We start from the raw sequence: 27,344 nt of genomic DNA, 5'->3' as shown, positions 1-27,344 counted from the left end.
ATAACCTGCTTAACTCCACCCTCCCAACTCTGCCTGCTCTTTTCCTACACCTGAGTCCTGATAAAGCACTTCCCGGATGCTTCTAAAACAAAAACCAATTATCACAGTATGTTTAACAACAGAATAACAGAGTTTGGAAGGGACCTTGGAGGTTGTTCTGATCTAGGCTCCCTTAAAAAGCAGGAAGCTTTTTTGTCTTGGTCCCGGCAAAACCTCTTTTATTTACACAACTGTGAATTCCTTTCATTCACAGTCAGCGAGACCTGTCCAATCAGTTAAAAGCCCACTCCCCGTTCTCCCCTCTTTTGTTTCCTATGGGAGGGGCCAATCACCTCCAAGGTGTGGCTTTACTCCCGAGTCGACCCTGCTTTCTGAGTTGTTCTTGTCTTCTGGCAGCTCTGTGCATGAGCACACTGGGAACGGGCTCCAGCTATTCCTCTGCCTCACTGCTGTCTGTCTCCCTCTCTGCCTCCGACGCAGAGCCCTCATCCGAGCGTTTCCCAGCCCCCAGGTCTGGCCCAGGTTCCTCCCCAACCTCCTCACTGTCCGATTCTCCTGCCGGCTCTGCTGGCCGCCAGAAGACAGAGGTCTTCTAGTCTAATACCCTGCTCAGGCAGGAAACCCTATACCCGTGATGGCAAACCTATGGCACACGTGCCACAAGTGGCACGCAGAGCCATATTAGTGGGGACTCCAGCTCAGCTCTGGGGCGCATGCGCACGCCGGCCAGCTGATTTTCGGGCCTTCTGGGCCCACCAGAAGTAGGGAAACAGGCTGTTTCCTGCCTCTGGAGGGCCTGGGGGCGGGGTGGGGAAGGCCCGTTTTTCTTTCTTACCTGGCTCCAGATCCTCTCTGTGTATCTGGGAAGGGGGAAAACAGCTTTTCCCACTCCCTTGGAGGCCCTACGGAGGCTGAAAGGACCCATTTCCCAACTCTTGGTGGGACAGGAAGTGACGTTTTTTCCTGTCCCCATCCTCCAGAGACTCCTAGAGAGGCTCCTAGAGACTCCTAGAGAGGTTCTGGAGGCTGGGGACAGCAAAAAATGTCACTTCCTGTCCCACCGAGAGTTGGGAAATGGGCGCTTTCAGCCTCCGTAGGGCCTCCAAGGGAGTGGGAAAGGCTGTTTTCGCCCTTCCCAGATACACAGAGAGGATCTGGAACTAGGTAAGAAAGAAAAACGGGCCTACGAGGCCATCATGTGCCAGGAGTGGGGGGGAAGGGGGTTGTGCACACATGCGCGTAGGCACGTGTGCGCGTGACCCTCCCCCGCCCCCCCCTCTCCTGGCACGCGATGGCAAAAAGGTTAGCCATCACTGCCCTATACCAAGGTGTCAAACTTGATTTCATTGAGGGCCGCATCATGGTTGTTTGACCTCGGGGTGGGCATAGGCCAGCTCGATGTCACTAGTGTTGGGGATGCCTGTGGTGGCCCAAGCGCTCTGCCAGCAAAAATGGTCTCCCGGGCTCCATTTTCAGCTGCGACGGCTTCCTGCAACCCTCTGCCAGTGAAAACGGAGCTTGGGAGGGCTGCACGCGATCTGCCCAAGCTCCGTTTTCCCTGGCAGAAGCACCGCAGGCCAGTCCTTTGCTGTTTCCAGGGCGGCCCCGCAGGGCCAGATCTAAGCAGATCTAAGGAGCCTGGTGGTGCAGTGGACTAAACTACTGTTAAAGTAGTATTTAGCTGCCAGCTGCCTGCAATTACTGCGAGTTCAATTCTCACCAGGCTCAAGGTTGACTCAGCCTTCCATCCTTCTGAGGTAGGTAAAATAAGGACCCGGTTTGTGGGGGCAATAAGCTGACTTTGTATAAAAAATAGAACACGCTTAGAGGGGCCCGAAAGCCCTACTAAGCAGGTATATACAAAAGTATGAAGGCTATTGCTTAAAATAGTGCATATTTTACAATGCAATATTACAATATTGCATTGTAAGCTGCCCTGAGTCTCCGGAGAAGGGCGGCATATAAATCAAACTAATAAATAATAATAAGAAATAAATAAGCACCCTGTTGGCCGGATCTGGCCCCCGGGCCTTGAGTCTGACACCCCTGCCCTATACCATTCCAGACAAATGGTTATCCAATCTCCTCTTAAAATCTCCACCCACAGCTTCTGAAGGCAAGCCGTTCCACGGATTAACTGTTCTCACTGTCAGGAAATTTCTTCTTAGTTCTAGGTTGGATTTTTCTTTTGATAAGCTTCCATCTGTTCCTTTTTGCCCTGCCTTCAGGTGCTTTGGAGAATAGGTGGACCCCTTTCTTCTTTGTGGCAGTACCTTAGATCAGGGGTCCCCGACCCCCGGTCCATGGCATGCCAGAAACCGTTCCGCGCAAACAAGCGAAGCCCCATCTGCGGGATGCAGGAAGCATGTGAAACCACGGCCCCTCCGCTCCACAGAGAAACCTCTCTCCACAGAACCTCTCTCTGGTGCCTAAAAGATTGAGGGCCACTGCCTTAGATATTATATTGGAAGACCACTGCCCTTAAAACCTTCTTTTTTCAGCAAGCTGGGCTGGCCTAACACTTTTTAAAATGTTTTTAATTGTCTGTTATTGTTTTTAATCATGGGGCCAAATTTATAGATATCTTTTTAATTGTATTTTAATGTTTGTAGTTTATGTTTTTACTTGGCTGTTCACCGCCCTGAGTCCTCAGGGAGAAGGGCGGTATACAAATTTAAAAATAAATAAATAAATAAATATCGCCCCCAGTCTTTCTTTTTCTTCATCATCCATCCTCTTCATCCTCTTTATCTTCATCACCACCACCGCCCAAAACAATCACCACCCTTGGGCTCAAAGCTAGCATTATGCTCAGTGGTGGGATTCCAAATCTTTTCCTACCGGTTCTATGAGAGCATGCTTCATGTGCCTAACACGGTCTTTGTGCCTGTGCGCAGCACTCAAAGACCGCCCTCGGTGTCAGCGCTGGTGAGCTGAGTTGTTGTTTAGTGCAGCTGAAGTGTGGCAATCCGCTCTGCCGCGCAAATCAGCCGAGCTAAAAAACAAGGGAATATAGGACAGGAAACGGCAGGAGTGGGGCCAGCCAGAAGTAGCATTTGCCGGTTCTCCAAACTACTCAAAATTTTCATACTGGTTCACCCGAACTTGTCCGAACCGGCTGAATACCACCTCTGATTATGCTGGGATCCAGCCCTCCACTTTGCTTTTTTTTGGGGGGGGGGGCTACCAAGAAAGAGGTTTTGCCTACCGCTAGCAGTGAGTTTGCTGAGCAACGGGAACAGGTCCAGCCTTCATTCACAAGGTCCGGGCGTATCCCATAGCAACCTGTAATGAAAAAAAAAAGTATCAAACTGGGGGAAAAAAAGAACTGGAAGAAAAGAACCACGTAAATCAGTTACAATCACTTGTGGTGAGCTCTTTTCCCAAAGCATTTAAATCAAACTCAATCAAAGACAAATGCTTTTTTTTCCTGTTCTCCATCATCAAAAGTAGGTGCCACAATACAAAGAGAAAATATATAAACAGCGCATCTATCGGGAGGTTTAAGACAGGATTAATTTTTTAATTGCTGTATTGTTATTTATGGCAGAGTCCAGATTCGCTTGATAGAGAGATGTACCATGTACAGTAGTGGCCAAAATTTTGGAAACCTTTTGGGAAAAGTGTATTTTTGAGGTTTGATGGCTAATAACACCACTTTTTTGGGGGGGGGGGAGTTTCAAGATAATCCTATTCCATTGCTGGAATGGCCTGGGAATAGCCCAGACCTTCTTAACCCAATTGAAAATCTATGGAGCCGCCCTGAGTCTTCGGAGAGGGGCGGCATATAAATTGAATTAATTTAATTTAATTTAAAAGAAACTTGTTAGTCAGAAGCGACCCAGCAATAAAGCCCAGTTAATAGAAGCAATCCTTCAATCTTGGTTTCGCATGATAACAGCTGCAGAACTCAAAGACTTGGTTCACTCCATGGGAAGACGTTGTAAGGCCGTCATTCATGCTAAAGGTTACCCAACTATTAACAAGCCTTGATAGTACAGGGGTTTAAGGCACCCTGTTATTAAGCTTATTAAGACCTGAGTCTCCGGAGAAGGGCGGCATATAAATCAAATTTAAAAAAAAAAAAAAAACTGACATGGTGATAATTTTTGTATATCTTGTTTTTTCTATGTGTTTCACTTTTCTTCTTTATAACTGTAATTGCTATTCTAATAGCAAATCCTTCATGAAAGTTATTGCATTACATTCTTGATTAAATTATCTTTTCATTGATATATAATTTTATGGTACTACTAAAAAAAAAGTGATGTTATTAGCTAGTTTTAGAAAATATACTTTTCCCAAAAGGTTTCCACAATTCTAGCCACTACTGTACATTTAATAAATGTAGAGCCTTGGTAGTACAGTGGTCTAAAGCACCCTGTTATTAAGACCAGCTGCCTGCAATTACTGCAGGTTCGAATCTCGCCAGGCTCAAGGTTGACTCAGCCTTCCATCCTTTCTAAGGTAGGTAAATTGAGGACCCAGTTGTGGGGGGCAATAAGCTGACTTTGTAAAATATACCAAAGTATGAAGGCTATTGCTTAGCGCATTGTAAGCCGCCCTGAGTCTCCGGAGAAGGGCAGCATATAAATAAAATAAAATAAAATAAAATAAAATAAAATAAAATGCTGCTTCTCTCCAATTGCCAGGGGAAACCCGTCCTCAGCAGTCCGTTTCTGAACCTTCTCTTTGGGAAGACAGAAGAGAGAGCGGTTGGTTTTTTTCAAAGTATTTGTGAAAAGTGTTTCAAGAATTCCAAACAAAGGGAACACTTTTAATTTTACTTAAGAGGCAACTATGGGAATTACAAGGTAGTCCTCAAATTACAATAGTTCGTTTAGTGGCCATTCGGAGTAACAAGGGCACCACAAAAAGTGACTCATGGCTGTTTTTCACACTTACGACGGTTGCAACAGCCCCACAGTCACGTGATCACAATTCAGACGCTCAGCAGCTGACTCGTATTTATGACCGTTGCAGTGTCCCGGGGACACATGATCGCCTTTTGCGACCCTCTGACAAGCAAGTCAATGGGGAAGCCAGATTCACTTAACAACCGTGTGACTCACTTAACAGCAGTGAGTCACTGAATAACAGTGGCAAGAAAGGTCGTAAGATGGGGAAAAACTCACTGAACAACTGTCTCGCTTAGCAACAGAAATTTTGGGTTCAACTGTGGCCCTAAGTTGAGGACAATCTATAATAATTACTATCCCAAAGCCAAAGGGAGCTTTTGTTAATTTATATAACATTCCTTCCAATCTAATTTCTTCCCTTCCATAAACAGAAACCTATAGAAGGGCAGCCTATGGAAACATATGCCGGTATGTGACTAATTTAAATAAATAATTCCTTTATTTTAAAAAAAAGAGTTTGCGGGTTGTTCCTTGGAAAGTTGATTAGAAAGCCGAAATGTGACCGGTGGGTCTTGGCTGAAGTATTTATCTAAAACTCAACAGCTTTGTGAAGAGAGCATGACGCCTTTGGTACGGATTTCTTGCTTTGTGACCACCAGAAAAAGAAACCTCCGTTTACTTGACGCAGGATAGAAAACTCATCTTTGGGAAGGAAAAATGCATTTTGAGAAAAAAAGATGAGCCAAAGAAATCAGGCACTTTTGAGGAACGTGAAGAAGTTGGCTAGAAATGCAGCACCTCGACTTACGGCCACAATTGAACCCTAACATTTCCGTTGCTAAGCGTTGTGAAGTGTGTTTTGTCCCATTTTACCACCTTTCTTACCACAGGCGTTAAGGGAATCGCTGCAGTTGTTAAGTGAGTCACACGGTTGTAAAGTGAATCCTGCTTCCCCATTGATTTTGCTTGTTGGAACGTCGCAAAAGGAGATCACGTGACCCCGGGGATGCTGCAGCCGTCACAAATATGAGTCGTTTGCCAAGTGTCCGAATTTTGATCACATGACCACGGGGAGGCTGCGACGGTTGTAAGTGTGAAAAACGGTCATCAGTCCCTTTTTGGATCACTTTGAACGGTCACTAAATGAACTGTTTTAAGTCAAGGACTACCTGTATCAGAAGCCCTACTTGTTCGAATCGTGGCTAGCATTTTGACTCTATGGAACAAAGCAACAAAGATGATGAGGGCAGTGGTGAAATCTAAAATTCGTTACTACGGGTTCTGTGGGTGTGGCTTGGTGGTGGTGGGAGTAATATGACTGGGTGGGCGTGGCCAATTTTTTTTGTTTTACTTTTAAAACCATTTTTTCTACAACTTCTTCGGCGAAGAGGTTGTAAAAAAAATGCTTTCAAAAGGCTCTGACGATCCCAGCTGAGTTGCCTGATCGTCAGAGGCTTTTAAAAAGCCTCTGCCAATCAGGTAACTCAGCTTGGATTGTCAGAGGCATTTAAAAGAAAAAAAAGGGTTTTTTTCTTTTAAAAGCCTTTGACGATCCCAGCCGAGCCGCGCGATCATCAGAGGCTTTTTTTTTTACTTTTAAAAGCATTTTTTCGGCCGAAGAGGTTGTAGAAAAAATGCTTTAAAAAGTAAAAAAAAAGCCTCTGATGATTGTGCGGCTCAGTTGGGAATGGGGGGGGGGAGGGGGGCAGGGATTTTTGCTACTGGTTCTCCGAACCACCCGCCTCCATCGCTACTGGATCGGGCGATCCGGTCCGAACCGGGAGCATTTCACCCCTGGATGAGGGGCCTGGAGGCTAAAACATATGAAGAACGGAATTTCAGGAATTGGGGATGTCTAGTTTAATGAAAAGAAGGACTAGGGGAGTGACATGATAGCAGTCTTCCAGTATCTGAGGAGCTGCCATAAAGAAGAGGGAGTCAAGCTATTCTTCAAAGCAACTGAGGGCAGGACAAAAAACAGAACAAAAACGGATGGAAACTAATCAAGGAGAGAAGCAATCTGGAATTAAGGAGAAATTTCCTAACAGGGAGGACAATTAACCAGTGGAACAGCTTGCTACCAGAAATTGTGGGTGCTCCAATACTGGAGGTTTTTAAGAAGAGACTGGACAGTCATTTGACTGAAATGGTCTAGGGTCTCCTGCCTGAGCAGGGGGTTGGACTAGAAGACCTCCAAGGTCCCTCCCCATTCTCTTGTTCTGTTTATCTAAAATGGTGTACAGCTGTGATGGCGAACCTATGGCACGCGTGTCACAGGTGGCACGCGGAGCCATATTAGTGGGCACGCCAGCTCAGCTCTGGGGCGCATGCGCGCACCAGCCAGCTGATTTTCGGGCCTTCTGGGCCTACCAGAAGTAGGGAAACAGGCTGTTTCCTGCCTCTGGAGGGCCGGGGGTGGGGTGGGGAAGGCCCGTTTTTCTTTCTTACCTGGCTCCAGATCCTCTCTATGCATCTGGGAAGGGCGAAAACAGCCTTTCCCACTTCCTTGGAGGCCCTACGGAGGCTGAAAGGGCCCATTTCCCAACTCCCGATGGGACAGGAAGTGACGTTTTTTCCTGTCCCCAGCCTCCAGAGACTCCTAGAGAGGCTCCTACAGACTCCTAGAGAGGCCCTTTCAGCCTCCGTAGGGCCTCCAAGGGAGTGGGAAAGGCTGTTTTTGCCCTTCCCAGATGCATAGAGAGGATCTGGAACCAGGTAAGAAAGAAAAATGGGCCTACCAGGCGATCATGTGCCAGGAGCGGGGGTGGGTGGGGTTGCGTGCGCATGCGCATGGGCATGGGCGCGGGGGAGGGTCACACGCGCACATGGCAAAAAGTTTAGCCATCACTGGTCTAGGGTCTCCTGCCTGAGCAGGGGATTGGACTAGAAGTCTTCCAAGGTCCCTCCCCACCCTGTCCTTCTGTTAAAGAGGGGATCCCATCCAACGCAGAAGCCTTTTTTTTTGGCAAAAGAGAAGACAGGCAGAAAAGTTGCCGCAGCACGGAATCTGGAAGTTGCCGGCACTTACTGGCGTGGACTTGCAGGCAGCATTTGGCACAGGAGATTAACAAGCTGTTCCCATCATCTCCGATGTAGGAGTTGGACGGGAGGGGCTCCGTGTTCTCGCTGCTTGAGGTGAAGCACATTTCCGGGATCAGAGGTTTGGTCTTCTGCCCGTTTTTAAAAGGGGGCTGGAGCGAGGGGCTTTCAGCCCCGGGCAGCGAGGCCGTCTCCTTTTCCACCGGCGAGACCTTGGAGCAGAAAAACACATTATCCAAATTATGATTGCAGGGGATCCCCACTTACTTCACCCGCCACAGAAGTGAAAACTGCTCTTTGTGAAAAGTGTTTTTCTCCACAACAATAAAGGGAATTATTTCCTGTCGGTTATTATACGTTGCCCTCACAGCTTTCCTCGGTCTGAGCAGGACGTTTTGCCGCCCATCATCATCATGAGTGTCGTGAGCGCTGAGCAGCCATTTATTCCCTGGACCTCTTTTATAGCTAAAAGGAGTCTGAAAGCATCTGTTCTCTTTTTTCGAACGAAAGAGGAAGTTCTTGGCAAACTAGAAAAAGTATCTGAGGGGCTGCCACAAAGAGGAGGGGAGTCAAATTATTTCCCAAAGCACCAGAGGGCAGGACAAGAAATAATGGATGGAAACTAATCGAGGAGAAAAGCAACCTGGAATTAAGGAGAAACTTCCTGACAGTAAGGACAATTAATCAGTGGAACAGCTTGCCACCAGAAATCATGGGCGCTCCATCGCTGGAGGTTTTTAAGAAGAGACTAAACAGCCACCTGTCTGAAATGGGATAGGGTCTCTTGCTTGAGTAAGGAGCTGGAGTAGAAGCCCTCCAAGGTCTCTTCCAGCTCTATTCTAATTGATTGAATTTGTTTGATTTTTAGTTAAGGAGAACAAGTTGAGAGCGCCCTGGGGTCTCAATCATTTTGGTTTATCCAGTCCCTAGAATTGCGTTAAATCAAATTTCTACAGATTGAATCAAATACAATCCGTCATTTAGGATTTAGCTCTGAGAGTAACAACCCTCTTTCCTCTCCCTTTTTTTCCAAAAGGCAACTGGACTTTCTTGTGTCAGGTTTCGTTGCTATCTTAAATAAACTTCATTCTCAAACGCAAGGTCTCTGATGAATCTTTTTTTTAAATTTAAGAATAGGAGAACGACATCCCTGAACTCTGGGTGCAGCCAAGACTGGCACCTCCTTCCAAACCCCTCCCTTTCCGTTCTTCAACCCCAATGTCTCATTGGCCATCGTGCAGATCCATCTCTTCGTCCCAAGCACTTTCTTTTCACAGGAATTTCCCCCCTCCCTCTGTCACCCAGGTAACGCTATCTACTGAAGAGCAGGGAACTAGGTAAAAGTTCATCTCAGCATTAAAGCAAAGCTTCTCCCTCTTTCATTCATTCATGTCAGCGCTGAAGGAGATCAGAATTTGGAACGCTGACATCTTGTTTTTTTCCCCTCCTTGAAAGCATTTCGCGTCTCATCCGAGAAGCTTCCTCAGTTCTGAAGAACTGAATTGAATTGAAGAAGCTTCTTGGATGAAACCAAGTAAGACCAGGTGCCTTTTGGAAAGGCACTTTTAGGACAACCATGACCGGGGATGATGGAGAATCTCCATAGACCACCTCACTTTCCTAGTTGGCTAACAGGATTGGAAAGTTGGCCCTTTTCAAATATTCCGGTGGTCAGTGTAGAAAGGCAACTTCAGTAGAGAAAAATCCAGGCCCCAATTAAAGCACAACCGAACGGTTGATTATCTAGATCTCTCCCAGTCTAGATTCAGACCCTGATGTGACACAGGCTGTTCTGATGGATGACCTCCATCAAGATCTAGAATTAAGGCCCCCCCCTCTTAGTTCTTTCGGATCTCGTTGGTTGTTGATAGCATCAACCACGGGAAATAACTGATTTTACGATGGTTCCAACCCATCTTGCCCCCGAAGGTGCTCTGAAGACGTTTTGCTTCTCATCCCAAGAAGCTTCTTCAGCTCTGACTGGATGGTGGGGAACAGAAGGATTTATACTCCTTGCAGACAGTTGCTCATTTGCATCCTTTTAGAGTTGTTGAGACCACTAGGAGGTGTATCTGTGTCCTCAGGGCAGGGGTGGGTTTCAGATCCTTTAGCAACGGGTTCTCTGCCCGGTTGCTGGGTGGGCGTGGCCATGCTGGGCGTGGCCTAGTTGGCCACCTGCACCACAGCAGGGGGGCATTTTTCACCCTCCCCAGGCTCTGGAGGCTTTCCTTGAGCCTCCGGGAGGGTGAAAATAGCTTCCCCCGGGGTCCAGAAGCCCTCTGGAGGCCAGAAACAGGCCCGTGTCCAGACTTCCGGTAGGCCTGTTTTTTGCCCTCCCAGACCCTCCGCGCGGCCCCTGCACTTATCTGGAATGATGAACGGGCCATGTGGAGACTCCTGGGAGGGGTGGGATGGACGGGGCTAGCTAGGGGTGGCATTTGGGGGTTTGCCGAACCCCGGTGATCCTTGGCTAGAGGATCGCCCAAACCCTGCCGAACCCCCAGGAGCCCACCCCTGCCTCAGGGTCACCTGAGTGGTTCAAATGGGTATGGTATTGAGCCTTCTTGAATTCAAACTCATCCCCAAACCACCTGCACCTGTGTTCAACAGTGAAGGGACATAAGGCAGAATACACCCTAAAGGAAAGCACCGCTACACAACAGAGTCCTTTCAGCTGTTCCAAGAAGGCTCCACACCCATTCGCACCACTCAGGTGACCCCCGAGGACACCGACAAACCTCCAAGTGGCCTCAACGACCCTCTCAAAGGATGCAAATGACCAGCTGTCTGCAAGGAGCATAAATCCTTCCGTTCCCCACCGTCCAGTCAGAGCTGAAGAAGCTTCTTGGGTGAGAAGTGAAACGTCTTCAAAGAAAAACAAGAAAATCCAGTTGCCTCTTGAATAAGCATCTTTGGGACAACCATGACCTGGATGACTGAGAATCTCTGTAGATGTAAATCCAGTGGTGAAATTCACATTTTTTTACTACCGGTTCTGTGGGCATGCCTTGGTGGGCGTGTTGTGGCTTGGTGGGCGTGTTGTGGCAGGATACTGCAAAATCCCCATTCCACCCCACTCCATGGGAAGGATAGTGCAAAATCCTCATTCCCACCCCACTCTGGGCCCAGCCAGAGGTGGTATTTGCCGGTTCTCCGAACTACTCAAAATTTCTGCTATCGGTTCTCCAGAACCTGTAAGAACCCGCTGGATTTCACCCCTGCATAAATCCATCTTAGCATGTGGCTTCAGTCAACAGTAATGGGGGAGGACCAGTTGAGGTTGGCTTGCCCCCAATACATGGGGCCTTAGGGCTTGATGGTCTCCCCACCGCTACTGAAACATCAAGATGCAGTCAATAGAAGGTGTCACCTGTTGGTTCAGGTTGAGATCCCATCAGGATCCTGACAGATCCATCTCTACCTGAGACAGCAACAGAGGTCAGAATGGGACAACCAAGATAAAGTTGCCAAGACTGGAGACCCCTGAGGTACATAATATTTGGCAACTTTGTACCGTCAAGATTCATTGGACTGTCCTGGAGTGGTGCGGTGGCCTAGAGCTGGAGCTCTCGCCTCACAATCAGGAGGCTGTGAGTTCGACCCTAGGTAGAGGCAGATATTTCTCTCTCTGGGCACAATGGGAATATATATCTGCTGAACAAAACTCCGCACTGGCGACAGGAATGGCATATGGCCATTAAAACACTCTGCTAGCTCCATTCAGTTGCTCAGATTCCACCCTGCAAGGGATTATGGGGTTGTTAAAAGATGATGATGATGAAGACTCATCGGACTGTCCCAATGACTGTTTTGGACATGGTTGTCCTTCCTCGAAAAGAACAGATCCACAATTTGGGAGTCCACCTGGCTTTGGAGCTTCTTCTGGGTGTAGAGGCCGAAGCTGCAGCCAAGGGGGACTATGCTCAACTCAGGTTGATACACCAGTTACGGTCCTTTCTGGATGGTAAAATTTTCACGATAGGGACTTATGCCTTTATCGCCACATATTTAGGCTACTGTGTAACGCTCTACTTGGGACTGCAACTGAGAAACAGCAGTTTGTTAAAAAAAACAAAAAAACGCAATGGTCAGGATGGCTGAGAGCCAAGACTGCATTATGACACCGATGGTCCAATGGCTGCAGAGATAGCCAATACGTTGCCGAGTCCAAACTGCTGGTTTTGGCCCATAAACCCTAATAGAGTTCAGCTCTGGGATAGCTCAGATTGCCAATCATTCTGGCCAACTCCAGAACTAAAAAGCGGCCGAAGTTATTCACGGTCAAATCTGTCAAAACAACCCAATATGCCGGTAAGCTTCGTTGTCGTCAAAAGCTCACAGTGCCAATATGGGGAGATTTGGCTGAATGACCTTGAAAGAACAGGGGTGTTTTGATCTAGGCCCGTGATGGCGAACCTGTGGCACACGGAGCCATATCTGTGGGCACGCGAGCATTGTCCTAGCTCAGCTCCAGTGTGCATGTGTGCGCCAGCCAGCTGATTTTCGGGCCTTTCGGGCCCACCGGAAGTCGGGAAATGGGCTGTTATTGGTCTCCGGATGGTCTCCAGGGGACTGAGGAAGACTGTTTTTGTCCTCCCCAGGCTCCTAGAAAGCCTCTGGAGCCTGGGGAGAGAAAAAACCGGTCTTCCGGTCCCACCAGAAGTTGGGAAATGGGCCATTTCCGGCCTACGGAGGGCCTCTGGGGGAGGGGGGAGGCTGTTTTCGCCCTCCCCAGGCTCCTAGAAAGCCTCTGGAGCCTGGGGAGGACAAAAAAACAGGCCTACCGGGCCCACCGGGCCATCGTGTGCTAAAAGTGGGGGAAGCGTAAGGGGGTGGCATGTGCATGTGCAGGGAGCGAGGCACATTGAATTATGGGTGTGGGCACGTGACGCACAACCCCCCTGTGCGACCCCCCACTTTTGGCACACGACAGCAAAAAGATTAGCCATCACTGATCTAGGCAGACCCAAAAGGCAACTTGGACTTTGTTTTTCCTTGAAGACGTTTCGCTTCTCCTCCAAAGAAGCTTCTTCGTTTCTGACTGAATGGTGGAGGATGGAAGGATTGATATTCCTTGCAGTCCTCTGGTCGTTTGCACTCTTTCTGAGGGTCGTTGAGGCCACTTGGAGATTCATCTGTGTCCTCAGAGTCACCTGAGTGGTGCAAATGGGTGTGGAGCCTCCTTGGAACTGCTGAAAGGACTGTGTTGTAAACAGGAGATGGATGGTGTCATATCCCTCCCCCTCGGTTGAGAGGGGGCTCTTCAATTTTGACGCAGATGGCCTCTTTGAGCCATTTTTCAAACCAGCGGTCGGTCCTCTCTGATCAAAGGCCATCGACATTAAGGTTGAACAGCCTTTTCTATTCAGGGCACAGATAAACCTCCAAGTGTCCTCAACGACCCTCAGAAAAAGTACCAACGATCAGGTATACAAATCCTTCCAGCTTCCACCAGAACTGAGGAAGCCTCTTGGATGAGAAGCAAAATGTCTTCAAGGAAAAAGCGCCTTTGGAGGACAGCCCTGGATGACTGAGAATCTCCACAGGCGAGGAAAGGGATCGCACATTGCAAATAATGCATGGCCTGAAAGAAGAGGCTGCGTTTGGTTTTCCACATCGTGGAAAAGGTCGCAAAAGGGGACTTTGCGACCCTCATTTTACCCACCTCGGAAGGATGGAAGGCTGAGTCAAACCTTGATATAAACCATCAGTGGATATTTGTTATTATTCTATTCCTCACATGCTATGTTTTTTTTTCTGTAGCTAAAAATGTTATACAGAAGTAGACTGTTGTGGTCCGCCAGCAGCCTGCGGAGCTGGCAGCAGAGTCAGTGGGGAAGCCAGATTCGCTTAACAACTGTGGCAAGAAAGATATAAAATGGGGCAAAACTCACTTAGCAGCTGCCTTGCTTAGCAACGGAGTTGTGGGGCTCAATGATGGTGGTAAGTCAAGGACTACCTGTCTTTATTAACATTAATTAACATTCCTAAAGATTAACTAACTAACTAACTAACTAACTAACTAACTAACTAACTAACATTCTTAAAGATCCATCTCATCCTGGGCGCCCTTTTTTTTGAACTATTACCATCTGGCAAACGGTACAGGACAATAAAAACAAGGACAGATAGGCTGAAAAACAGCTTTTACCCCAGAGCAGTAACTCTAGTGAATTCTACTGTATAGTGTAATATCAATGCAATATCAGGGGTTTTCAATTTAATTGTATAGAATGTGAAGGATGTGTGTTTGTGTTTTATTTTTATAGTTATAATGGACACCGAAGATGGTATTTAATTTCGTTGTACAGGGTGCAATGACAATAAAGTAAACTAAATGTTATATAGATTTTAGGTGTTCACTGGGGGTTGTACCAGTGGTGAAATCCAAAATTTTTCCCTACCGGTTCTGTGGGCCTGGCTAGGTGGGCGTGGCAGGGGAAGGATACTGCAAAATCTCCATTCCCACCCCACTCTGGGGCGAGCCAGAGGTGGTATCTGCCAGTTCTCCAAACTACTCAAAAATTTCCACTACCAGTTTCCAAACTGCTCAAAATTTCCGCTACCGGTTCTCCAGAACCTGTCAGAACCTGCTGGATTTCACCCCTGGTTTGTACTTGGTTTTGAGGTCTAAATCAACCAGGATAGGTTCCCCCTCCAAGCAGCCCACCTCCAATGAACACCTACAATTTACAAGAATGCATAAATTTCAGCCGTAGAAAACAACAGAACCGATAATAAATGGAATAATGATGATGATGTCCACTCATGGACATCATGGGTGGCTTAACATATTTTTAAATTTTTAATTGGTTTGTCATTTTAAACTGGGGCCAAATTAATATATATTCTTTTAATTGTTCTTAATGTTTGTATTGTATGTTTTTATCTGGCTGTACACCGCCCTGAGTCCCTTGGGAGAAGGTGCGGTATATAAATTTGAAATAAAATTAAAAAAAAATAAAATAAATGCGCAAAACGCACTCAATGGTCTGTTAAGAAAGATTGGGGGTGGTGGTAGTGAAAGATAAGCCCAATCTGTGAAGCAGAACAGGGGTCCCCAACCAGTGGGCCGCAGCCCACTACCCAGCCGTGGCCTAACCACCATCAGGCCATGTGAGTGGCCAGCTGGAGTGCACATCTGTGCGTGTGCACAACCTCACTCACGGGAGTGTCGTTGAGAGCGTTGCAGGTGGTCGCAGTCCCACTCACGCGAGCCTCATTGCAGGGCCTTTTGGCCCCACTCACGTGAGCATTGCCGTGGATGTCACGGGCACACACACATGTGCACATGTGTCTGCCCCTCCCACAAATCACCCCGTTTCCCATCTCCCCCCACTCTGGGCTGCCAACCCGGAAAGGCTTGGGGAACTCGGACTTAAAGAGAAATGCAGAAAGAAGACGACTCATCACAGACCAGTGGACTTCAATTCCCAGAATTCCCCAGACGGCAATGTTGAAAGTTGCCATTGCTGAAAAAACACGGTTACTGTTAAGAGACCCAGGAGCCGCCTTACCTGCACCAATTGCCCCATAAAATTGTAAATACGCGCCGGTTGCCCGGGGCTCAAACTTGGATCGCACGACCGCGGGGACGCTGCAACGGTGGCTAAGTGAGAGTTAACAGCGCCAGTGCAACTTTGGAACGGTTGCTAAACAGATGGTTGTAAGTCGAGGACCCCCTGTATGCCCCTTGCCACCGGAGCGGCTGTGCGATTACCTGGTTATAGGGGTAGAAGAGAGTGCAGATGGCGCAGTAGGGCTCCCTCAGGGCAGCGGCAGCGTTGAATCGTCTTTCGGTTGCGAAGTTGGGCGCTTTGTTTTTCCACTGGAGGGAAAGTAAAGACTTCAGGGGCTCCGGATCCCCAGCGTCTTCCTCACCGCTGAAGAGGGGAGTTTCTGAAAGACAAGAGAGACCAAGAGAAGAGGAAGTTCGCATCTCCCCGAAGAAGCTGAAATGGTGAACATCAAATACGGACATTTGGGCTTTTACTGGGCTTCCTGCAGATACCGTTTGAGTTTCTTTTCCCGATTCCTAAAGGAGACTCAGAACCTTTTCACTTGGGTGTAGGAAGAAGAGACTGCGGACTGGCCTGGCCTGGCTTGGCCTACACTAGAGCAGAACAGAATAATAGCAATGGCACTTATATTTATATACCGTTTTACAGTGCTTTTACAGCCCCTCTCTAAGCGGTTTACAGAGTCAGCCTCTTGCTCCCAACAATCTGGGTCCTCATTTTCCCCACCTCGGAAGGACGGAAGGCTGAGTCAACCCTGAGCCTCGAAGGATTCAAACTGCCAAATTGCAGGCAGCCGGCAGACAGCAGAAGTAGCCTGCAGTATTTGCACTCTAACCACTGCACCACCGTGGCTCTTTAATACAATTAGAAGGCATCTTGGAGGTCTTCTCGTCCAACCCCCTGCTCATGCCTGAAACCCTATCCCATTTCAGACAAATGGCTGTCCAATCTCTTCTTGAAAGCCTCCAGTGATGGAACATCCACAGCTTCTGGAGGCAAGTCGTTTCATGGATTTATTTTTCGCACTATCAGGAAATTTCTCCTTAGTTCTAAGTTGGTTCTCCCCTTGATTAATTTCCCTCCATTGCTTCTTGTTCTGCTTTCAGGTGTGTTAAGGATATTCTTGGCTCATAACTGATGGTATGGGTTATTGAGCAGAGTACCCCTTGAGTATGCGCATGAAAGCGGCTGAGAGTGAATAACCACAGTTAATATACTGACACACTGAGTTGTGGTAGTCTTTTACTTTTAGAAAAAAGTAAAGCAAAGTCCAATAACAATCCAAGTCATATACTCATAGGGCGATAGTTAAAATATTAATTCAGGGATATGCCAAGTACAAAGTCTTCTTACCAGTTGTTGTCATTACACAATAAAACAGTTCTTCTTGAGTTTCAAACAGGAACAAGTTCAGTATTAAAACATTCAATAAATAGTAGAAAGCAACAAGTAAGAATGATCAAACAGTGATCATGCAGAGAGAACAGGTAGAGAGTAACAGCAAATAAGCAGATAAAATGGTGTAGTGTTCACAAGCCATGATTCAGGCTTCTCCTTAAATATATTGGCTATAGAGCTTAGCCAATCAGGATACAGGATGATGCAATACAGTCTGAAAGCAATATAATACCTTTTGACAACGATGCCCTTGAAGTGATGTCCCGGTGCCTGGAGGCCGTACGGATCTGGATGGGGAGGAACAGGCTCAGGCTCAACCCATCCAAGACCGAGTGGCTGTGGTTTCCGACGTCCCGGTATAGTCAGTTGACGCCATCTCTGACTATTGGGGGCGAATCACTGGCCCCCACGGAGAGGGCTCGCAACTTGGGCGTCCTCCTGGATTCACGGCTGTCTTTAGAAGAGCACTTGACGGCCGTGACCGGGAGGATTTTTTATCAGGTTCGCCTGATTCGTCAGTTGCGTCCCTTTCTGGATCGGGACTCGTTACGCACAGTCACTCATGCCCTCGTCACCTCCCGCCTGGACTATTGTAATGCTCTCTACATGGGGCTCCCCTTGAGGAGCACCCGGAGGCTCCAACTGGCGCAGAGTGCGGCCGCGCGGGTGGTAATGGGAGCATCATGGCGCTCCCATGTGACACCTCTCCTGCGCGAGCTGCACTGGCTCCCGGTGGTCTTCCGGGTGCGCTTCAAGGTTTTGGTTACCACCTTTAAAGCGCTCCATGGCTTAGGACCTGGTTATTTACGGGACCGCCTACTACCACCAATAGCCTCCCACCGGCCAGTACGCTCTCATAGAGAGGGACTCCTCCGGGTGCCGTCAGCCAAACAATGTCGGCTGGCGACCCCTAGGGGGAGAGCCTTCTCTGTGGGGGCACCTACCGTCTGGAATGAGCTCCCCCCAGAGATACGGAGGATCCCGGATCTGCGCACCTTCCGCCGCGCTGTGAAGACTCTTTTATTCCATCAAGCAGGCTTGGCCTAATCTCCTCCCTCTTTTAATACATAAATTTTAAATCTGTTCTTAAATTATTGGGGTGTTTTAATTTGTCTGGGCCAAAAAATGATTTAATTCGATTTTAACTGGTTTTTTAAATTTTTGTATTTATGTATCTTATTGCTTGGCTGTTCACCGCCCTGAGTCCTTCGGGAGTAGGGCGGTATACAAATTAAAATAAAATAAAAATAAAATAAAATAAATGTATTGATGGTTTATATATTGCCTGACCAACTAGTTAGGCAATAGCCATTTCCTAACAAGGTGTTTTGCCTTGACCCCTCTCTTCTTTGTGGCAGCCCTTCAAATATTTGAAGACTGCTGTCAGGTTAACCCTAATCCTTCTCTTCATTAAACTCGACATACCCAAAGCCAGCAACTGTTCTTTATATGTTTTAGCTTCCAGTCCGCTAATTATCTTTCTTGCTCTTCTCTGCATTCTTTCTAGAGTCTGTGACATCTTTTTTTGTATTGTGGTGACCAAAAGTGGATGTAGTATTCCAAGTGTGGAATAAAAAAGAGACGTGTGTGGCTTTCTTGTGGAATTGTGCAACTTAATATGGTTACCATCTTTTGGATTATTCCCTGTTCCGTTCAAGAAACAGCTAATAAAGATTTATTTTTTAGTTTTCAATGTATGATGCTGCTGAGTGTCATGTTTGGTGAGATAGGCGGCATACAAGTTTTATGAAAGGAAGGAAGGAACGGAAAGAAGTTAGTTCAGAGCTAGGCCTGCAGAATACTGGCCAGGAATGGACCGAGCAATCTTCAAAAAATGAGCTTTCTGAAAGTGGAACAGTTGTGCTTTTTAAAGCCAACTGGCGGAAACATTCCTCCAGGAATTCAGAAGGACTAAAATAAAGATCAAAAGGGAGAAAGAGAGCCAGAGAGAATGCCTCCCAATTAACTTAAAACAGAAATTACATCAGTTTCCATTTTTTAACAACATGACCTGACTAAATCTCCAAGACTGCCTAAAGTAGTTTTTAAAAATCCTTATAATCAAATTCAAACATTCAAACAGTAACGATCCATTACTAGGGCTCTTTAAAGAAAATGTTGGGGTTAGCTAAATCTAAGTAGACCAACTCAAAGTCACCCCAAACGTCAAGTAAAAAGGAAGCTAGGTTATCTTAGGTGAGATTCTTATCTGTTTTGTCAGCTTTCAACTTGGCTAGGGTCTACCAAAAGAGTGGATTTAGCAAATAAAGCGCCATTATAAGGCACTGGGCTAGAAACCAGGAGACAGTGAATTCTAGTCCCATCTTAGGCACGAAAGCTGTGTGAATTGGTGCCCTCCCTAAGCAGTTTACAGAGTCATCCTATTGCCCCCAACAATTTTGAGTCCTCATTTTATCCACTTTGAAAGGATGGAAGGCTGAGTCAACCTTCTAGTCCCACCTTAGGCATGAAAGCTTGCTGGGTAATCTTGAGCCAATTGCAAGGACACTGTGAGTTCTAGTCCCACCTTAGGCATGAAAATCAGGTGGGAAACTTTGGGGCAGTCCCCCTCTCTTAGCCCTACCCATCTCACAGAATTGTTGCTGTGGGGAAAATAGGAGGAGGAAGGGGTATTCTATATGTTCATTGCTCCTAAGTTATTTATAATAATGATAAAGATAGGATACAAATTTAACAAGAAAAGAGAAAAGAAAAGAAAGAAGAATAAAAAGAAAAAAGAAAAAACAGAAGAGAGACTAGAATATACTAGAGAAGAGAAGAGAGAATAGAATATATAAGAGAAGGGGAGGGGAGGGGGCGGAAGAGAATATACTAGAGAAGAGAGAATAGAATATACAAGATAAGGGAAGGGAAGGGAAGAGAAGAGAAGAGAGAATAGAATATACAAGAGAAGGGAAGGGAAGAGAAATAGAAAATAGAAAAGGGAAGGGAAGATAAGATACTAGAGAAGAGAAGAGAAGAGAATATGGAAGGGAAGGGAAGGGAAGGGAAGAGAAGAGAGAATAGAATATATAAGAGAAGGGAAGGGGAGGGGGCGGAAGAGAATATACTAGAGAAGAGAGAATAGAATATACAAGAGAAGCGAAGGGAAGAGAAATAGAAAATAGAAAAGGGAAGGGAAGATAAGATACTAGAGAAGAGAAGAGAAGAGAATAGGGAAGGGAAGGGAAGGGAAGATAAGATACTAGAGAAGAGAAGAGAGAATAGAATATATAAGAGAAGGGAAGGGGAGGGGGCGGAAGAGAATATACTAGAGAAGAGAGAATAGAATATACAAGATAAGGGAAGGGAAGGGAAGAGAAGAGAAGAGAGAATAGAATATACAAGAGAAGGGAAGGGAAGAGAAATAGAAAATAGAAAAGGGAAGGGAAGATAAGATACTAGAGAAGAGAAGAGAAGAGAATATGGAAGGGAAGGGAAGGGAAGGGAAGAGAAGAGAGAATAGAATATATAAGAGAAGGGAAGGGGAGGGGGCGGAAGAGAATATACTAGAGAAGAGAGAATAGAATATACAAGAGAAGCGAAGGGAAGAGAAATAGAAAATAGAAAAGGGAAGGGAAGATAAGATACTAGAGAAGAGAAGAGAAGAGAATATGGAAGGGAAGGGAAGGGAAGGGAAGGGAAGAGAAGAGAAGAGAGAATAGAATATACAAGAGAAGGGAAGGGAATGGAAGGGAAGGGAAGATAAGATACTAGAGAAGAGAAGAGAGAATAGAATATACAAGGGAAGGGAAGGGAAGGGAAGGGAAGGGAAGGGAAGAGAAGAGAAGAGAAGAGAAGAGAAGAGAAGAGAAGAGAAGAGAAGAGACCCTTAGGATGGCATATAAAATACCAAACCCAATCATTTGCTCACGTAGAAGCATACGTCTCGCCCTCCCTGCCAATCCGCCTTGTCCTGTGGTCTCGCATGGACCTTCGGTTCAAAACCATTGGAATTCTTCCTGACCACGTTCAGGAAGAGCCGTCACCTGATCAGGCAAGCCAGAAGAGCTCCGGGACTCAAGGGTCTGGGAAGCAACAATACTTAGCGGCCAAGCCTCCTGTGTCAAATCCGACAAGGCAGGGTTGGGTGAAGCTCAAGCCAGAGATGAGAGATAAAAGTCATCCCCCTCAAGCCCCCGCCCCCACCCCAAAGCAATTGCTGCACTCCCATCGATGCTCACAGCTAGTCCAACTCTGCGAGGGAAGAGCTGCCGTCCAATGAAGAGGAGGGCATCTCGTTCGGATACGCAGGAAAAATGCAAGAGCCGCTTTCTATCCAGTCGTCTATGGGAAGACGCAGCAAGGGGGCTTGGGGTGGCATTTGTGAGGGGTGGTGGTACATAAAAGTGATCGGTAGATGTAGAAAGGCACAAAAAGGCAGAGAGGTGGCCACCAGCTAGCCGGCTATGAGAGTAAAGGAAGTTGCCTCAAAACCTTTTACTTGGGGCTCAAACGTTCAGCCCCCAATTCCATGAAACGTGGGAAAACTTCTTTATTTTTCATCCCACCTTTATTACTCGGTAAGTAGCTCAAAGCAGCGAACATACTTCACAGTCCTTCCTCTTCCCATTTTCCCCAACCCAACAACCCTATGAGGTGGGTTGGGATCAAACTGGCCCAAAGTCAGGTTTCAGTGTGTAAAACAGGACTAGAACTCACCATGGCCTGGTGATTGGCTCATAGTCACCCAGCTAGCTTTCATGTCTAAGGGGGGACCAGAACTCACCATCTCCTGGTGATTGGCCCAAAAACACGCAACCAGTTTTCATGCCTAAAATGAGACTAGAATTCACCGTCTCCTGGCAATAGGCCTAAAGACACCCAGCCAGCTTTTATGTCTAAGGGGGAACTAGAGCTCACCATCTCCTGGTGATTGTCCCAGAAACACCCAGATGGTTTTCATGCCTAAGGTGGGACTAGAATTCTCCTGGCAATAGGCCTGAAGCAGTGGTTCTCAACCTTCCTAATGCCACTGTCAGGTTTCGATGCTATCTCAAAATAAATGAATTTCCAAACTGCCGATCTTTAAGGAAATTTTCTCTTTATTCGAGCACAGCGATCTGATCCTGGCTCTTTCGCGGTCAGTACTGACCTTTGCCCCCCAATCCCTCCCTTTCCGATCCCCAATTCTCTGCTTCTCATTGGCTATCTTCCAAGTCACTCTCCTGATCTCTTCTTCGTCAGATCACAGGAATGTCTCCCCCCTCTCCCATCTCCGAGGAGACAGAATCTTCAAAGGGATTTAGTAGGCAAAAGTTCAAGCTTCTCTCTTTATTATATGTCAGTGCTGGGACGCTGACATCCACGAGCCTTTAATACAGTTCCTCATGTTGTGGTGACCCCCAACCAGGGGTGGGTTCTAATTTTTTTTTACTACCGGTTCTGTGGGCGTGGCTTATTTTGTGGGCGTGGCTTGGAGGTCATGTGACCAGGTGGCCGTGGCTAGCTGGTCATGTGACCGGGTGGCCATGGCTATGTGTATAGGGACTACTCAGAGGGCTGAAAAAAGTCATTTCTGACAGGTCCTCGCACTTTTGACTGGTCCTCACACTTATGACCATCCTCACATTTATGCCCGTGCAGCATTCTTTTATTATAACATTTCCCCCACATTTCTTACTTCTCTATTAATACACTTCTCTATCTTTTTATTTTATTAAAAATTTTACAACAATTTCATCCCCACACAACCTTCAACCCCCCCTCCCCACATACCCCCGACTTCCCACAGCAAAAACAGGGTATAACATTTAACAAACCTAAGCTAAAATATGCTAACTTACTACAAGATTCAAAACTCCCTCACGTTCTTTTAACTCCCCTTTTAAAAGTTATTCATCAACCTTCCTTTTATAAATTCTCTTATCACATTTCACATTTATTACTAAAATCCTTTCCATACCTTCTTTTTCAGCATTACTCCCTAGTAAAATTCTAAATTAAACATTTATCCTCTTTAGTCATTCATAAACCACTTGCCAATTTCTGATTGTAATAAAACATTCTTCAGAATATAACCTCAGAGATACTGTTAATCCATTGGGTTAAGTTATTTCTAAATCTTAAATTCATTCTTCAAAATATAAGTTTGAAAACTTTCAGGAAACTATCCATTACATTTTAAATTAACCATTTTGATACCTCAATAAGTTTTAAAAAGCTATCCATTTTTAGTTAAACATTTTTACTTCAATAAAACATTCTTCAAAATATAACCCTCAAAAGGCTATCCCTTAAATTATATCCAAAGCTAAATATAATAAAGCACTTCCTTTATATCATTGTCTTGAAAAATACTAATTTCAATAAACTTTTCAGATTTATTACAAAGATCCTCCCCAAAAGAAATTAATCTTCCATTCTTCCTTTCTTTCTATATTTTTTCCAGTCCTTCTTCAATAATACTTTCTTCTTCAGCATTGCTCCTCCCTCTGCTTTTATTTTCGAGAATTTTTCTCTTCTCCATTTTTTTCTGGCTTTTTTACAAACTTTCTTCTTTCTTTCTTCAGTCTCACTCCTCTGCCACAATCCTATTCTCCTCGCAAAGTAATTCCTCTCCATAAAAACACCTCTTTAACTGCAATTGAGAATCCATCCCTGCAACCAAGTTGTAAAGTTCTACTTCGAATCTTCCTTTTTGTATAAAAAATCCCAACAGCTCCTGACAATTCTCCATTTGCCTGTATCAAAACCTCTGGAGGAATATCTCTCAATATTTCCTGTTTACTCCTTCAAGCTGCTCTGCTTCTCCCTCTCAATTTGAAGAACCTCTATTTCATTTTCCAAAGGCACAATAAACTGGGTTTTTTCTTCTGCCTCGTCTTCACTTATATCTTTGTTTGGGATTTGAGTAAAATCCTTCAATTCTTTCCAGGAACGCAGAGGCAAATGATTCCAAAACTTCTTCCAAAAGATCCACAGTCAGCATTTGTGAGCCTTCATCACTTTCAAAAAAGCCAGCCCTTTTTTTTTCTTAGATATAATTATTAAATCCTTCTCCTTTTAAAATAAAATCCTCTTCTTTTAAACAGGGGCTTTCAACACCACATAATGCTTTGTATCTAAGTTTCACTTCTCCACGCCCTGTTAGAGTCACACACCATCTTACTTCCCCTTTCTACATAGAGCTTCAGAGAGGAAGTGATAGATTTTGGAGTTAAAGTTTAATACTTGCAATTTTCGTTTCTCCTGTATTTGCTCTGCCAGCTTTCAAGTCCAAAATTTTTTTTCCTTAAAATTAAGTTTCTGATTCTGGTGTGGTCGCGATGCCTCGTTCTGCATAAAGCAGATTCGTCCCGGATCCGGAGCACTGAAGAGCTTTCAGGGAGCTCTCACCCTGCAAACTCCAGGCTTCAAAAGAAAAACCTGGGAGTCTAGGGGAGCTCTACCCAAACCCCTCTGCTCTTCTCTCCCCCTTTTCCCCAGGGGGAGAGTTTCGAGCCGCTAGACAGCTGATTATATTTACCAATAATAATAAACCAAACAATTTCCCCCATATATTCCTCCAAACCACAACTTAACCATTTCTGCTTTCAACACAATATACAATTAATAGTATCTCAATTATTACAATTCCCTAGTTAAATAGAGCTTTTTTTTCTTTTGTGTTTTAAAATCTTGACCCTCCTTTTTTGCCCTAAATTTCCCATTGTTTGCAATTTTGCACCTACCTTTTTTTGGTGAGGAAAAAGAAAAAGAAATCTCTCTCTGCCTCATTTTGTCAGCAAAGGCCCTGCTTAACTTTCAGTTTCGTTTCTTCAGCATAGCTAGGGAGAAAAAAATCTGCTCGAGATTTTTTTGCAGCTAGCAACAGAGCCCTCAGCAAAACAGCTGAGAGCAAATCAGCTGAGAGTCGAGGCTGATCTAATCAACTTGTGCTAATTAACCTATCCTGAAGCTGAAAGGGGCTGTTTTTTCTATTTTTGCAGGCACCAGTCTACTCATTTGTTTTCTTTTAACACTGATCAGCTGTAGGGCGGCCCTTTGAAGCCCCACTGCAAGAATTTAAACAGCTTTTTTTCCCTCTAGCCATCAGCTGGGACTCAGGAGGCAGCAATAGATTAGGAGTGGGCGGGGTAAGTGAACGGCCGGCGATCCAACAGAGGCAGAGAGTGAGGGTGAGTGAAGGCGTGGGGTGGTGGTGGTGAGAGAGGGCTTTGGCGACCCCTGTGAAATGGCCGTCTGACCCTCAAAGGGGTCGCGACCCCCAGGTTGAGAACCGCTGGCCTAAAGACACCCAGTCAGCTTTCATGCCCAAGGGGGAACTAGAACTAGATCGGCCCTTCCTAGATCGGGATTCCTTGTGCACAGTCACTCATGCCCTTGTCACCTCTCGCCTGGACTATGGAAATGCTCTCTACATGGGGCTCCCCTTGAAGAGCACCGGGAGGCTCCAACTGGTCCAGAATGCGGCCGCGCGGGTAGTTACGGGAGCCGCATGGCGCTCCCACATAACACCTCTCCTGCGTGAGCTGCACTGGCTTCCAGTGGTCTTCCGCAGGGGTGGGTTCTAAATTTTTTTACTACCGGTTCTATGGGCGTGGCTTATTTTGTGGGTGTGGCTTGGAGGTCATGTGACTAGGTGGGGGTGGCTAGCTGGTCAGAGTCATTTCTGGAAGGTCTTCACACTTACGGCCAGTCCTCGCACTTACGACCCAACTCATTTGTTTGCTTTTAACACTGATCAGCTGTAGGGCGGCCCTTTGAAGCCCCCTGGCAAGAGTTTAAACAGTTTTTTTTCCCTCTAGTCATCAGCTGGGACTCAGGAGGCAGCAATAGATTGGGGGTGGGACCAAATAAAAAGTAAGAATAACGTGGGGTGGGGGTGGGGGGTAGAACCGGTTCGGTTACTACATATCGTCACCGCTACCGGCTTGGCCGAACCGGACCGAACCAGGAGGAACCCACCATTGGTCTTCCGGGTGCGCTTCAAGGTGTTGGTTATCACCTTTAAAGCGCTCCATGGCATAGGACCTGGATATCTTCGAGACCGCCTGCCGCTACTGACGGCCTCCCATCGACCTGTGTGCTCCCACAGAGAGGGCCTCCTCAGGGTGCCATCGGCCAAGCAATGTAGACTGGTGGCCCCCAGGGGGAGGGCCTTTTCTGTGGGGGCACCTGCCCTCTGGAATCAGCTGGCCCCAGAGATACGAAGAATCCAAGACCTCGGTGCCTTCTGCCGTGCCCTTAAGACCTTTCTTTTTCAGCAAGCCGGGCTGGCTTAATGCTTTTTAAATGTTTTTAATAGGTTTGTTATTGTTTTTTAACTATGGGGCCAAATGCATATATATCTTTTTAATGGTATTTTAATGTTTGTATTTATGTTTTTACTTTGGCTGTGCACCGCCCTGAGTCCTTCGGGAGAAGGGCGGTATATAAATCTGATGATGATGATAATAACAACAACAACAACAACAACAACAACAGCAGCAACAACAACTCACCATTTCCTGGTGATTGTCCCAGAAACACCCAGATGGTTTTCATGCCTAAAGTGGGACTAGAATTCACCAGCTCCTGGTGATTGGGCCAAAGACATGCCTAAAGTATCTGGCTTTCATGGCTAAAGTGGAACTAGAATTCTCCTGGTGATTGGCCTAAAGACATCCAGCTGACTTTCTTGGCTAAGGGAGAACTAGAACTCACCATCTCCTGGTGACTGGCCCAAAGTCACCAGCAGGTTTTTGTGCCTAAGGCGGGACTAGAATTCCCTGTCTCCTGATGATTGGCCCAAAGTCATCCAGCCGGCTTTCATACCTAAGGCAGGACTAGAACTCACCGTCTCCTGGTGATTGGCCCGAAGTTACCTAGATAGCTTTCAATTCTAAAGTCTCTTTGTTTCTAGCCTGCTGCCTTTAATGTTAAACCAAACCGGCTCTGTAATTATTCCTAAGTAGAGAAAGATATTTGATGACATTGTTAAAAGAATAGGAGAAAAATGATCTCCGGCACCCTATTGTATGTTGTGTCTTTGTCTCTAGCACAAAGGATACCTTTAATAAGCTACTAGGCTGCTAGTGTTTGTATGATTCTGGTAAGAGATGAAGCAGAGGCTGTGATTTTGTCAAATAAAGTCCTCAGCCGGGGGTCTAATGGTGGGAAGATGAGAAGGTGTCATCCCTACAACATCTGCCCAGGTGGGCTTTGATACTAACCATGTTTTTGGGGTTTTTTTGCTTTAATTTATATGCTGCCCTTCTCCGGAGACTCAGGGTGGCTTACAGTGTGTTAAGCAATAGCCTTCATCCTTTTGTATATTTATACAAAGTCAGTTTATTGCCCCCCACAATCTGGCTCCTCATTTTACCTGCCTTTGAAAGGATGGAAGGCTGAGTCAACCTTGAGCCTGGTGAGATTTGAACTTGCAGTAATTGCAAGCAGCAGATGTTAATCACAGTGCTTTGGTCCACTGTGCTACCAAGGCTCTCTGGCTGTGGTTCCTCCACAGCCAGCACAGATTTGAGCCTCCTGGCAAAAGAGCAATTCCTCTTCCAGTCCGTTTGCGACTCGGTTGCCTGGGACAACC

General features: G+C 46.2%; 1 protein-coding gene across 2 annotated transcripts in view; it reads right to left on the bottom strand.

The window, feature by feature from the left end:
• The window catches only part of KDM4B (lysine demethylase 4B), a 254,704-nt gene that overhangs the window by 22,710 nt on the left and 204,650 nt on the right, over positions 1-27,344 (bottom strand). For both annotated transcript variants that reach the window (XM_060691827.2, XM_087871259.1), the window contains 3 exons: positions 15,619-15,797; positions 7,888-8,110; positions 3,209-3,285 (listed from right to left, as the gene is read on the bottom strand). In XM_060691827.2, the coding sequence (XP_060547810.2) occupies positions 3,209-3,285; positions 7,888-8,110; positions 15,619-15,797 (479 nt within the window). The remainder of the gene's footprint in view (positions 1-3,208; positions 3,286-7,887; positions 8,111-15,618; positions 15,798-27,344) is intronic.

Source organism: Pantherophis guttatus, chromosome 1 (genome assembly GCF_059756535.1).
Source record: "Pantherophis guttatus breed Tessera chromosome 1, ASM5975653v1, whole genome shotgun sequence".
NCBI classification, from domain to species: Eukaryota; Metazoa; Chordata; class Lepidosauria; order Squamata; family Colubridae; genus Pantherophis; species Pantherophis guttatus.
The sequence above is the reverse complement of the archived record's forward strand: the minus strand, read 5'-3'. Positions and strand labels throughout refer to the sequence as shown.